Below are 12,583 nucleotides of genomic sequence, written 5' to 3'. Positions count from 1 at the left end.
AGGATGTACTGCCCCTAGTGGAGGAGTTTAAGTATCTTGGGGTCTTGTTCGCAAATGAGGGGAAGATGGAGCGGGAGATCGATAGGTGTATTAGTTGTGTCGTCTGCTGTGAAGCGTGCACTGTACCGGTCTGTTGTGGTGAAGAAAGAGCTGAGCCAAAAAGCAAAGCTCTCAATTTACCAGTCGATCTACGTTCCTACCCTCATTAATTGTCATGAGCTTAAGGTCATGACCGAAAGAACGAGATCCTGGATACAAGCGGCTGAAATGAGTTTTCTCCGTAGTGTGTCTGGACTCTCCCTTACAGATAACGTTAGGAACTCAGTCACCCGGGGGGGACTCAGAGTAGAGCCGCTGCTCCTCCACATTGAGAGGAGCCAGTTGAGGTGGCTCAGGCATCTGGTTAGGATGCCTCCTGGACGTCTCCCTGGTGGGCTGTTCCATGCGAGTCCCACCGGGAGGAGGCTAAGGGGGAGACCCAGGATGCGCTGGAGGATCTATGTTTCTCGGGTGGCCTGGGAGCGCCTTGGGATTCCCCCTAAGGAGCTTGCCCAAGTGCCTTGGGAGAGGGACGTCTGGGCCTCCCTACTGAAGCTGCTACCCCCGCAACCCGACCCCGGATAAGCGGAAGAAGATGGATGGATGGATGGTTTTCAAAACATAAGCAGGTGTCATTTTTTTTCCTTTATCTTACAGGGGGAGAAGGGAGAACCCGGCCTCATCGTGGGGTCTGATGGGACACCTTTGTATCCAGGCCTCACAGGATATCCGGTACAGTGATTATATAAACACAAGTTCAAACTTATCTATGGATTTTGCTCTACATACTTAGTTACTTTGAATGAATAAAATGACATTATTCTACTTCACAGGGGGAACGAGGATTTCCTGGTCCAGAGGGGCCTCCAGTATGTACTGATTTATTCATTTTTCATCCGACTGACTAAATAATAGCATTTTATTTGTTTAACTATGAAAATATTTCCCCAGGGTCCGCAGGGTCCAGCTGGACCTAAGGGAGAGATTGGTTTCCCTGGGCGACCAGTATGTTTTCCTTTATAAGAAAAGCTTCAAAAAAATCTTAAATGAAGGGAAACAAAGGTGGCTAAAAAACTACAATATTTCAGGGTCGGCCGGGATTAAACGGGGTCAAAGGAGAGAAGGGAGAATCTAGCAGCGGGTCTGGATATGGTTACCCTGTAAGTGCTTCGGAAATTTTTTCTGTCTCAAGTGATTTATTAAACAATAATCATTGTTTCTTGCTTTTTCTCAGGGTGTTCCAGGTCCTCCAGGACCCCCTGGACCTCCTGGACCTCCTGGAGTGAGTCAAGTCAGGACATCTGATTTTCTTACAGAATAAATAATGAGGAATAATGAGTTTAATTCCCTCTATTTCCCCTTGTGTTTTTGTTATTTTTTTTCATAGGGGTATGATGAGTACAACAGGAATTACGCAGGTGAGGTTACCACACAGATCAGACATTTGCAAAGTATTTTCCTCATGAAGGAAATTTACTTCTGTCTAATTTTCTGTGCTCTTTCTTACAGTTAAAGGAGATAAAGGTGATCCTGGACCACCAGGAATACTTGAAATTCAAGGTAGCCTTGTTTAATTGATATATATATGGAATAAAAGCCACAGGGGACACATGATAGCGGTGTTTAAACAAGCTTTTCATGAATGTTTTTATTCAGGTCTGGGAGAAGGCTTTGACTTTTATAATTTAAAGGTAAAGTTTTCCCCTCTTACTATATCATTTGAACTGCAATAAAGATTAAATCTGTTTTGTTTTTATTGAAAACTGCTTTGCTGTCATCCAGAGAGAGCTGAAAGGTGACATGGGCTTAAAAGGAGAAAAAGGAGAACCAGGAGGAGGATATTATGACCCCCGCTATGAAGGAGGAGCAGTTGGTCCACCAGGAGCACCCGGACCTCAAGTAAGACGCTGCACTGGAACCAAAACGGTCCTCATCAGACACTGATTTTATCTTCACGTAATTTACTTACACATTAATGAATGATTCTCAACTCACCGAATTTTGGTTGTGATAGGAACAGCTTACATGTTCTCTGCCTTAGGGAACCCAATATTAAAGTATAGGGATGTATAATAAACCTGCATAAACACTGGTGTTGAATTTTGTCACTTTTAAAAATATTGGTTTCCCAATATATATATATGTATATATATATATGTATATATATACATATATATATATATATATATATATATATATATATATATATATATATATATATATATATATATATATATATATATATGTATATATGTATATATGTATATATGTATATATGTATATATGTATATATGTATATATATACATATATATATATATATATATATATATATATATATAGATATATATATATAGATATATATATATAGATATATATGTATATAGATATATATAAAAAAACTGTAACTGGAGCGTGTAACAAAAGTAATTTCCCAAAAGAAATTTCCCTCTGGGATTATTAAAGTATTTCTGATTCTGATTCTGTTGGAGGAAGCCGGAGTACCCGGAGAGAACCCAAGCATGCACAGGGAGCACATAAAAACTCCATGCAGAAAGACCCTGGGCATGGAATTAAATCCACTAACCCACTGTTTAGCCTAAATACCTCCTTGTTGTGATGTGACTAAGTATTTCAGGGGGGCAGGGGGTCGACCATGTGGTATTATGGGGGTATGTGAAAGTGAAGCTAATGAGGGGTGAAGCAGAGAAACAATCTCAGTGTGAACGTGGTACTGAACATATTTTAGGTAAACATCGATAATAGAAGCAATACTAACTTCAATATAAGCCTTAATTTTAGGTGCATCCCTCCCTACTGAGTCACTTTTTGAAGTTCAGGCTCTGATAAAATATATTGACAGTCTAGAAATGTTGAAGATGTGCCAAGTTTGTTAAAAATATTCAAACTTTTAAGTAGGGCTGGACAATTATTGCATTTGCAATATAATTGTGATTAAGAAAATGAATTGATGATTTTTAATCGCACTGTATTTAACAAGAGTAGTTCTTCATCTGGCCCTTTAGGTGGTGGTTAAATGGTTTAAGTGGGTTTGTTGCCACGCAGAAAGGTAGAGATAGTTGCTGCTAGCACACAGATCCATGCATAAAAGGAAAAGGAAACACTTTTTCACATAAGAAAGTCCTGAAACAATGGACCGACCACCTGGGTGAAACATTTACAAGCTTTGGGTTGGTGCAAAGGAAAATCGAAATAAAATCGCATTGCAATACTTTAAGGCCTACTTTTAAGGATTGGAGAGATGTCCGCATCAAAATCCTCCTCTGCAGCATTTTGAATTTTCTATAGCTACATATTTAACTTCATGTAAAGTCGAAGGAGGGTGTTTTGTGAACACATTAAAGCCTGGTTTATGCTTTTTATATTACATAATGTAAGTATAAATGCAGCCTCAGCTCAGGCTGCTTTTTCAGTGCATCATACCTAAGAAGATATATAACTAAAAACTCTGATGGTTCCATGTGGAAGAGTCATAGCTCCTTATGATCAACAGATTATGAAGAACTCTTGGAAAGAATTAACTGTTATTCCTGGATGACACTTTTAGAATGTCTCTTTCTCTAATTAATTTAAATACACTGACATTTAAAATAAATATATTAACACTGATTTTAGGAAGATAATAGATTTCTACGTTTAACTATCTGGATGAGAGATCCCAGTTTCTCACTCCTAGGATGATCTAAGCTTTCTTTTTGACCAGGGCCCAAGAGGAGAATCAATTGTTGGTCCACCAGGCCCTCAGGGGCCTCCTGGACCACCAGGAAGAGGCTATGATGGTCAACCTGGACAACCAGGGCCACCAGGACCTCCTGGACCATACTTGTCTGGACCCTATGGGGGAACACAGAGTGAGTCCCATTACAAAACACCAGTATTGTTAAAGAAGTCTTGAGTTATAATTTCAACTCTGAAAATGCAAAATATTGTCTCCAATACAACTTAAAGAAGATAAATAATGGTTCTTTTTTATTTTATTTACACTTGTTGGAATTTTCAAGCCTAGTCTAAAGAATAAAATTGAGAATCTACAGGGGATAGAAGTTAACTATGTATTATTTTTCTTATATGTCCCTTATAGGAGACTCTTAAACATATATTGAACCAGGTGAAGCTAAACCTGCACCACTATGGTACTTCTGGATAAAGCACATAGATGAGGAATGTATAATACTACATTTCTGGGTTTTGTATAAATTCAGTTTAGGCTTACTGCTGCTCAGAGCAGCTTGCTCTTTCCGCTAATAGCAAGTTTTTATTACCTCTATTTTCCCATCAAGGATTATTCGATTGCTTGATGGAGCGATGATTATTCTAATACTCAATTAATCATTTCAGCCCTTAAATTTTTTTTAGGAACATTGGGAGTGGGCATTTAATGCAAATCTACCATTACAGTTTTTTGGTTTTTTTTTTTAGCTTTTTTTGCAGCATAAAAAAAATATCATAAACTCTACATGAAGATGTTGGTAAAGCTCAATGAACTAAAAGCAATGCTATGGTCCTTTCTCCTATTTTTTTCTGTCAATTGAGTAAGAGAAGCAATAAATACATACATTTAAATTGAAAAAAATAATTAAGCAGCAAAGCAGTTTTATTGATATAAAACTATTACAGTTTGAACAGTATATTAGTCTTTAGCAATGCAATGCAGTCAATTTAGACTATAAATAGTGAGGTCATTAGTTTCAGCTAACGATTAGCCAATATGTATCAACAAAACATGTATAAAATCAGTCAAAAACACTAAATGACACTCTGAAATGTATTTATTTTAAATTGCCTGACATTAGCTTACCTGTATGACGTATAGTCTACTAATTGTAATATTAGTGACACCTGTAACAATGGCTAGGTGACTTCATAGAGCGAGCGCGCCCTCTACTGGCATGTCTAAGAACTGAAACTTCTTTATTGTGTTTAATTAGTGCATTACTACACCTAGCTGTGTAAAGTGGACAGTGATTCACATAGGAATTAGAACAGAACCTTTCATTAATGTGCTTTTACTCAGACAATAAGTTTTGGCTTTCTTAGTTTTACATATTTATTTTTTAGCTTTACTGTGATTCATTTAAGGTTAGAAACAGACCTGTTTAACCTGCTGCAATGATTTCATCCCTCTGATCTACAGCTGTCATCATTTTTAAACTTTTAGTTTTCATATCCACATTTAGCACTATAGAAATATCTGACTTATATTTATAGTTATGCTTTTTCATGTACTACAAAACAGGGGACAGCACCGTAATAAAAACTTTGCATGTTACACCTGCAGGAGTGGAATTTTGAAATGTATAAGGACTCTCTGTTGTAGACCACCTGTTATGAAGATTGCTTATTTTTATCTAACTAAGCTTTAGGGGGGAAAAAAGGAAACTTTAATTTATTTAAAAAAGGAAATCTTATTGATTTGTCAGAAAATTGTGTTAAAGGTTAATACTGCTTTTTTTTTTTATTATTATAGCTATAAGTATTCCTGGACCCCCAGGACCTCCTGGAGCTCCAGGTCTTCCAGGAATCTCCTCGGGGGTGAGTTTTTTTAGGTTTAAATTTTTCTGATTAGCTTACAGATTTTGTACGCAAATTGCATTTTCAAATAAAAGTGAATATAGAATTTATTAGGCTACACAAATTCACTTCATATCCGCCACAGTTGGAAGTTTCCTTACATATTGTTTTTAGTATTTAATTAATTCATTACAATATTTAGTTTGTTTTTTGTTTAATTTATCAAGAAATATTAACCAGCACTTCTGCTGTTTCATAATTTGTATTTTATATATGTGCTAACTTTGTAGTAAAATTACACATCCAGGCCCTTTAAAAGCATGAAACTCAGCTTGTAGGTTCAACCATCTAGGATAGTTGTTGAACAGCAACTATCTAGTTAATCTTATGAATAATTCTGAAGGTCCTGAAGCTGCTTCTGTATCTATTAGCCTACGATATCCAACAAATCAAAAGCAAAACAAGAATTTGTATGTTTTTATAGGTGATGGTGTTCGGGTCTTATGACACCATGGCGGCCACAGCTAGAAGTCAGCCTGAAGGATCTCTGGTGTACGTTGTGGACCAAACTGATCTCTACGTAAGAGTCCGAGATGGAGTCCGACAAGTTCAGGTAAAACTTTCCGTGTATTGATGCAAACTTTTCTATTAAGACAATAAACCCTTTATGAATATTAATTTCTGTGCTTTAATGTATTTAGCTTGGGAATTACATTCCTTTACCAAGCCAATATGTAAGTATAGTTTCATGTTTGACATGTTTTTAAAGTACAAAGTTCTTCCTGTTCTAACCATTAAACCCCACTAATTATTATTTTTTTAGGATGTGGCAGCTGAAGAGTCGCCACGCATCATCCAGTTGCCATCGCAGTCCAAAGTCGTTTCGGATCCCCGATATCCAGACACACGATACCAGACAGACCTGCTTTACCCAGAGCCCTCAAATCCCAGATATCCAAGTTATACGGATCGCTTCAACCAACCAGATGGTCGCGATTTAGACCCTCGCTACACAGTTACCCGTCCTCAGAGACCCCCGCCTCCTGTCCCCCAAGCTCCCATCCACAGACACACTTCAGGACCAGCGGTAAGACAAGATCTTCCTCACTATATTATATATATATAAATGGTCATCTGTCAACCAAATTTTTTCGGTCATAGCATCTTGATTCATATGTAGCAGCTAATATACGCAATGGTTGAAATAAGAAATAAGAATAATTTCCTTTCCCATTGAGTTCCGTCCTAGTGTTCACGGGGATGGGTGTCTGTGTCTTTGGCAGCCGTAGAGCTAACAGAACTGGCAGCGTTGCGAGGCAAGGGCTCAAACATGTACGGCTGTAAGCCTTCTACACCAAACCAAGCTTCTGGCGCCCTGGCGTCTTCTTCCACAACATCTTCGTCCCCACGTTCTATCCTCTAAATAAAAAATGTATGACGAAGGAGACTCATCCACGACCTGCGACACAAAACTATCCTCCTTTTGCATGTTTCCGCTGTCCATAGCGTTCCTTGACAGTGTCGTTGCTAAGTGCTACTTGGTCCCAATGTAATTTCCCATTGGGAACCTACCAGTACTAAGTTGCTAACTGGTTAGCAAGATGCTTCTGAGACACCGGCCACAGCCAAACTTCCTTGCAAATCTTCCGCCACACAGATCCCGCCCCCTTGATAAACGACCAATCAGATTCACTTCATTCACTCGTGTAAAGTCGGCGCACCACTCGGGAGAACCCGAAAATGCAATGGTTGGAACAGCAGCTTCCCTACGACTTTAATCAAAACTATTTTATTCTATGTCCTGTTTCAAGTGGATTCTCCTCCCAAGTCTAACTTCTGAAACGCTTTTTAGAACTGAGCTGACCTGTCCTGTATAAAGCTACCTTCATATCAACTCTGATTAAGTTCCCTATCACTCCTTAGAAAAGAGTCCATACAGCATTCCTCTGTAACCATGGTTTACCATGGGTCCAGAAATGTCAGTTTTGGTCTTATCCAAACAGAGCGTTTACTGTGGACCCTACATGTTTTTGTCATACTTCAAATAAGATTTTAATAACTTTTTTGAAGTAGGATTTTCTCCTTGTCAATCTTTTTTTATTTAATGGTTTCCATGAAACCAATAGAATGAACAAGACTTTTTCCCTCAGTGTCGTTTCCTTAAAGGTATACTATGCAACCGGTGTTGATTTTCCAGCGAGGCTCCCCCCAGAGGGCGAAAGTAAAAGTGCACTGTCGTAAATATGCTCAGCTGTTCTCCTGGTTTCTCCGTCAAGCCAGGCGCGGTTGTTTTGAGCTTAGCAGACAGGCGAACGCAACGAATCACCATGTCTATTGCAGTAATTGACTATTTTGTTCCAATTTTCGAGTTTGAAAATTCTCGCTGGTTCCGCCATGATAACTGCACAAATATTGCCACTGCGCTAGCAACGAGCATGCCTTTCACTGGGGGCGTGCAGCAGGTTTCGCCCTAAAGCAAGACCGACTCTCGCGATGCACGAGACTTCTTAGCCTGTGGGTGCGGGCCGAGGGCTCCTGCAATTGCAAGTACGGTATTTCCCCTACAGACCACCAGGACGGCCGAGAAAACCTTCGTTTGACCTGAAATGACTCATTTAATCATCCAAAAACGTTATGGAACACATTAATTAACTGAAAAATGTTGCATAGTAAAGCCAGTCAAAATCCTTGAAATCTTTTGGATGGGGCAAACAAGTAGAAGCAGCCCAAACACCAGGTCAACTTATGTGAGTGTTCATTGAGGTCTTTTGTTGTCTTCCACAGCTCCACCTGATTGCGTTGAACAGCCCTCAGACAGGCGGCATGCGTGGCATCTCTGGAGCAGATTTCCTGTGCTTCAGCCAGGCCCAGAAGTTGGGGATGAAGGGAACGTTCCGAGCTTTCCTTTCCTCCAAATTGGAAGATCTCAACAGCATTGTTTACAACTTCAACAGGGAAAACGTGCCAATAGTCAATCTGAAGGTGCTTTAGAGCAATCATTTTAATGGCATGAAGTCCTAATGTTTAAACAGCTAACTGTGATGCATGTTTGTTTGCAGGATGAGGTTTTGTTCGACAGCTGGAGCAGCATTTTCAACAATGGCAGAATGAAGGACAACGTTTCGATCTACTCCTTCAACGGCAAAGATGTTCTCCGAGACGAAACATGGTGAGGAAAATGTTGAAGCAAACCTAACAGACCATGTCTAAAAGTAAACTGTCACCACAACTGATTTGCTTCCAATTCGCAGGCCCGAGAAGATGATGTGGCATGGGTCGACCAGCGAGGGTCAGCGACATGTCAACAATTATTGCGAGGCTTGGCGAGTTGGGCAACGGGCAGTGACAGGCATGGCCTCATCTCTGCAGAGCCGTAGCTTGTTGCAGCAGAGTGCCAGCAGTTGTTCTAGCTCCTTCATTGTGCTGTGTGTTGAGAACAGCTACATCCATGACAGCAGGCGACGATAATCGCCAAAAGAGCAAGCAAATATTCTTAACACACTTTCATCTGTCTTTGCACCAGTTGTGTTGCTTTGTATATATGATTTTATAATGAATCATCATTTTATGTTTGTTTAACCTGGATTTATGGTGCTAGAGAGTCATCCCACATATCAATGTTGAACTTAGATGACCTATTATAGCTGATCTTTTAGCAGCTTGAGGTATTGTTTGTTCGTGTATCATCAGCGAGAAGCAGCTGGTTTTTTGTTTTCTCCAGCTCAGGTTGAACAAAGACTGGTTTAACTGACAACCAAATCACCTGTCAGATCCCTTGTCAAACTTTGGAGGTATATAATGCTTTATTACTTCCCCTTAGGTTGAGTTTCCAACTGCCATCCCTCTATAAGATTATGGCAGAAAAGGAAATAATTTGGCTTTCTTGCTGATACTTTACCCAAAGACCATAGCAACACAGATTCCATCCATCCATTGACTTCATCCTTTCCAAAATTAGGTTGCATGCCTAACAGGTGCAAGATGGAAGACAATACATTCCTGTTCCAAGTGACTCCTCAGAACTGATTTTGAGGGATCTCAGGAAACTCCCTGCCTGGAGGGGAAAAACAGCCCCTGAAGTGGGTTCTTAGTCTGCCATAAGCTACACTGTATTGCCAAATATATTTGCTCACCAGCCATGACTGACATATGAACTTACAGTAACACCTTTCCATGCTTAATCCTTAAGGTTCAATTTCCTGCCTATTCATCATCTGCAGCTATAACAACCTAAACTCTTCTTGGGATGTTGCCTATAAGGCTTCAGGGTTTTTTTATAGGAATGTTTTGTTTTTTTAAAAAAAAAAAGCATGTTATGAAGGGATAGACCTATTTTGGGGTTTACTCTAATTCAACCCAAAGGTTTTCTGTCTGGCTGAGTTTGGGAAAATGTGCCACCACTGCTCTAAAGCCTACAGATTCCCTCGCCACAGCATCCACTGCGTTCCATGGGCTTGATGATGTATGGCTTTGTTGCAACCTCTCAGCCATGGAAACTCTATGAAGCTCTCTATGCACCATTCCTTTGCTAATTTACTGACCTAATGAACAATTGGAGATCTTTGAAAGCTGAAAGTTGACCACCTCCGTGTGCAGATGTGGTTATGTTGGCACAGTCCTTGCTCTGTCAGTTGATTTGGCCTACCATTTCATGGCTGTGCTGCCATAGTTCTTAATTGCATCTGCTTTGTTATAATAGTGTTTAGTTGATAGTGGGATATTCAGGAGCACTGTACTTGTTGCACAAGTAGTACCCTATCACGTCGAGTTCACTGATCAATTGTTTCACAAACGTTTATTGAAAGAGTCTACATGCCTAGGTGCTTAATGTACCCCAACTGAATCAGTTCAATATGGAGGAGCAGTGGCTTTATTCCTTGATTCCTTAGATGTTTAATCTAATGATCTTATTTCTGAGACTGAACTCAGCCACCCTCATCCTGCCAAATTCACACTGAAATGCATGCCAAGGGTAATTGCTAGAAGGTTTAACAGAATCACATTGTCTAGAATGACCAAAGATGAGTCCTTGAAGTTCCCAAACCGGCCCCTTCCCTCTCTGCCGCATCGCCTTGAGCTCTTGTCCATGACACCATGAACAAAATCAGAGACAATGGGGTCGTCCGGGTGGATACCAATTGCTCTGGAAAGGATAAGGATTGGATTTCTCTTGACACCATCCTTGGAGATCAAGGTTGTATGCCTTCTTCACATCCAGACAATCCATTTGGACTTGACTTCTTTCCAACACCCTTATGAAGTTTTTTCAACAGAGCCTCAGAGCTTGAAACCGTGAACCACTGCCCCATCATTTTGTGACAAAATGGTCCTAATTGAGTTCGCAATAGAGCTAAATTTAGCTCAAAGTCTAAGGGTGCGCCTTTTCCCTCTAAGCTTTTGTCTCCTCTGCTTTGGCTGCAACCTGGGCCCCCTCTCCAATCAAGGGTCTAGGACAACCCGTTTTTTCCCCAGTTAGTGGTGTCTGTGGTTCAAAGACCTGAAAACTGTAATCTTTTCCACCACGATGACTGTCAGCCATAGTCACATTTACACTACCCTGACAACCGATCCATGCCAAGCCTGGATCAGTTAACCGTGCCGAGATCGCTTTCTTATGACCATTTACAAACTACTCTTACATGGTTCCTCTCTTCTTAGTAGTGATCTATGGTACCACTGCTCTGTAGAGGTAAACAAGCAAACCAACATGGCAGCTCCCATAAAATTCAGGAAGTTGGTGGAGAGTCAGGTGAAGAAAGCAGCCTTTGGTGAATTTACTTGACAAAGTTGGATTTGGGAAGTGGATACGGCAAACAATAGTCTAATCAAGGCTTACAGACTCAGGATCGGGTTCATCACACTGCCAAACAGATTTATCACTGGAAGTCATGTGGCAAGGTAGGGAAGCTATTTGTTTTTTGAATGTCTGAAGTCTCATGATTACGAAGGCTGACTGTAAGGATGAACTAGTACTATGTTATCACGGTTTGGTTGTGTCTGGCGGGGTCTGGTTTGGGTCTGGTTGTGCATGCCATTCACACTCAACAGTTATCTCGGTTACCGTGGTTAGACCGATCTTGGCACGGCTTCAAAAGGGTAGTGGAAATTAGGTTAGAGCGATCCTTCGCCATACATAAAGAATGTAACCTAAACTTGGCTTTTTGTCCAGCTTTGTTTTCCTAGTTGTGGTTGGTTTAAACTTTAATTACCAATTTTCAGATGAGTGAACCAAAAATATCAGATGCAATGAAAACAATTTTTCTCTGTGAAATGTATTGTGAATGTCTGTCACCTCCTTACCTCCTTAAACTGACTGTAGCCCCATGGCACATGTGTTACTGTATAACCATTTATCACTTTTTAACATGACGGGAGATATTTTCAGATTGTATTTCTTAGCAATAACAAAAAGATATTTATTTGTTTTTTATCAAAAGGCTTTTTTTTACGACTGTAACACGCGGTGCGAGTGCTTTTCACCTATGCGAATAAAATGTATTAAATCCATACACGACAAGGAGTCAGCCATTGACCTGCTGTGCACTGTTGGTTATCCTAACTTCAGCTGGAAAATGTTTTCTGTGACATTTCTGGCTGAATAAAAGCTGTGTGGGAAAAAAATTGATGCTTGGTGTCTTCAATAAATTTGAATGATATACCAAGGTAGCAGCATTGACATATTTTCTATAGACTCACTTAATTAGGTACACCATGCTAGTACCGGATTTGGTACTTGCCTTCCGAACTGTCTTAATCTTTCATTGTACAGTGCAAAAAATATAAATCTAACTAAGTCATTTTTTCTTAAAATAAATACTTTTGTTCTTGAATTGAGGGGGAAAGAGAGATACTTTGCCAATGTAACAAGACAATTTACATTTAAAAAAAAAGAAAAAGCCATTGCTTTGTCTCAAGTCTTGAAGTGTCTTCAAGTACATATTATCTATTTAATTTTAAGATTAAAATACTCATTCTATTGGCAAATCATCTTATTTACCTGCTCAAATTAAGGGT

General features: G+C 39.7%; 1 protein-coding gene across 5 annotated transcripts in view; it reads left to right on the top strand.

The window, feature by feature from the left end:
* Nucleotides 1–9,512, top strand: part of LOC119794433 (collagen alpha-1(XVIII) chain-like) — a 60,391-nt gene extending 50,879 nt beyond the window's left edge. For all 5 annotated transcript variants that reach the window (XM_038302007.1, XM_038302002.1, XM_038302003.1 and 2 more), the window contains 17 exons: nt 697–771; nt 873–908; nt 991–1,044; nt 1,128–1,199; nt 1,274–1,321; nt 1,427–1,457; nt 1,549–1,599; nt 1,696–1,730; nt 1,822–1,938; nt 3,762–3,909; nt 5,526–5,590; nt 6,054–6,182; nt 6,271–6,303; nt 6,393–6,656; nt 8,354–8,551; nt 8,629–8,738; nt 8,821–9,512. In XM_038302007.1, the coding sequence (XP_038157935.1) occupies nt 697–771; nt 873–908; nt 991–1,044; nt 1,128–1,199; nt 1,274–1,321; nt 1,427–1,457; nt 1,549–1,599; nt 1,696–1,730; nt 1,822–1,938; nt 3,762–3,909; nt 5,526–5,590; nt 6,054–6,182; nt 6,271–6,303; nt 6,393–6,656; nt 8,354–8,551; nt 8,629–8,738; nt 8,821–9,037 (1,683 nt within the window). In that variant the 3' untranslated portion in view covers nt 9,038–9,512. The remainder of the gene's footprint in view (nt 1–696; nt 772–872; nt 909–990; nt 1,045–1,127; nt 1,200–1,273; nt 1,322–1,426; nt 1,458–1,548; nt 1,600–1,695; nt 1,731–1,821; nt 1,939–3,761; nt 3,910–5,525; nt 5,591–6,053; nt 6,183–6,270; nt 6,304–6,392; nt 6,657–8,353; nt 8,552–8,628; nt 8,739–8,820) is intronic.
* The last annotated feature ends 3,071 nt before the right edge of the window (nt 9,513–12,583 follow it).

This window comes from Cyprinodon tularosa, unplaced genomic scaffold (genome assembly GCF_016077235.1).
Source record: "Cyprinodon tularosa strain WSP-4 unplaced genomic scaffold, ASM1607723v1 ctg48, whole genome shotgun sequence".
In the NCBI taxonomy this organism is placed as follows: Eukaryota; Metazoa; Chordata; class Actinopteri; order Cyprinodontiformes; family Cyprinodontidae; genus Cyprinodon; species Cyprinodon tularosa.
This window is presented reverse-complemented; position numbering and strand designations above follow the sequence as displayed.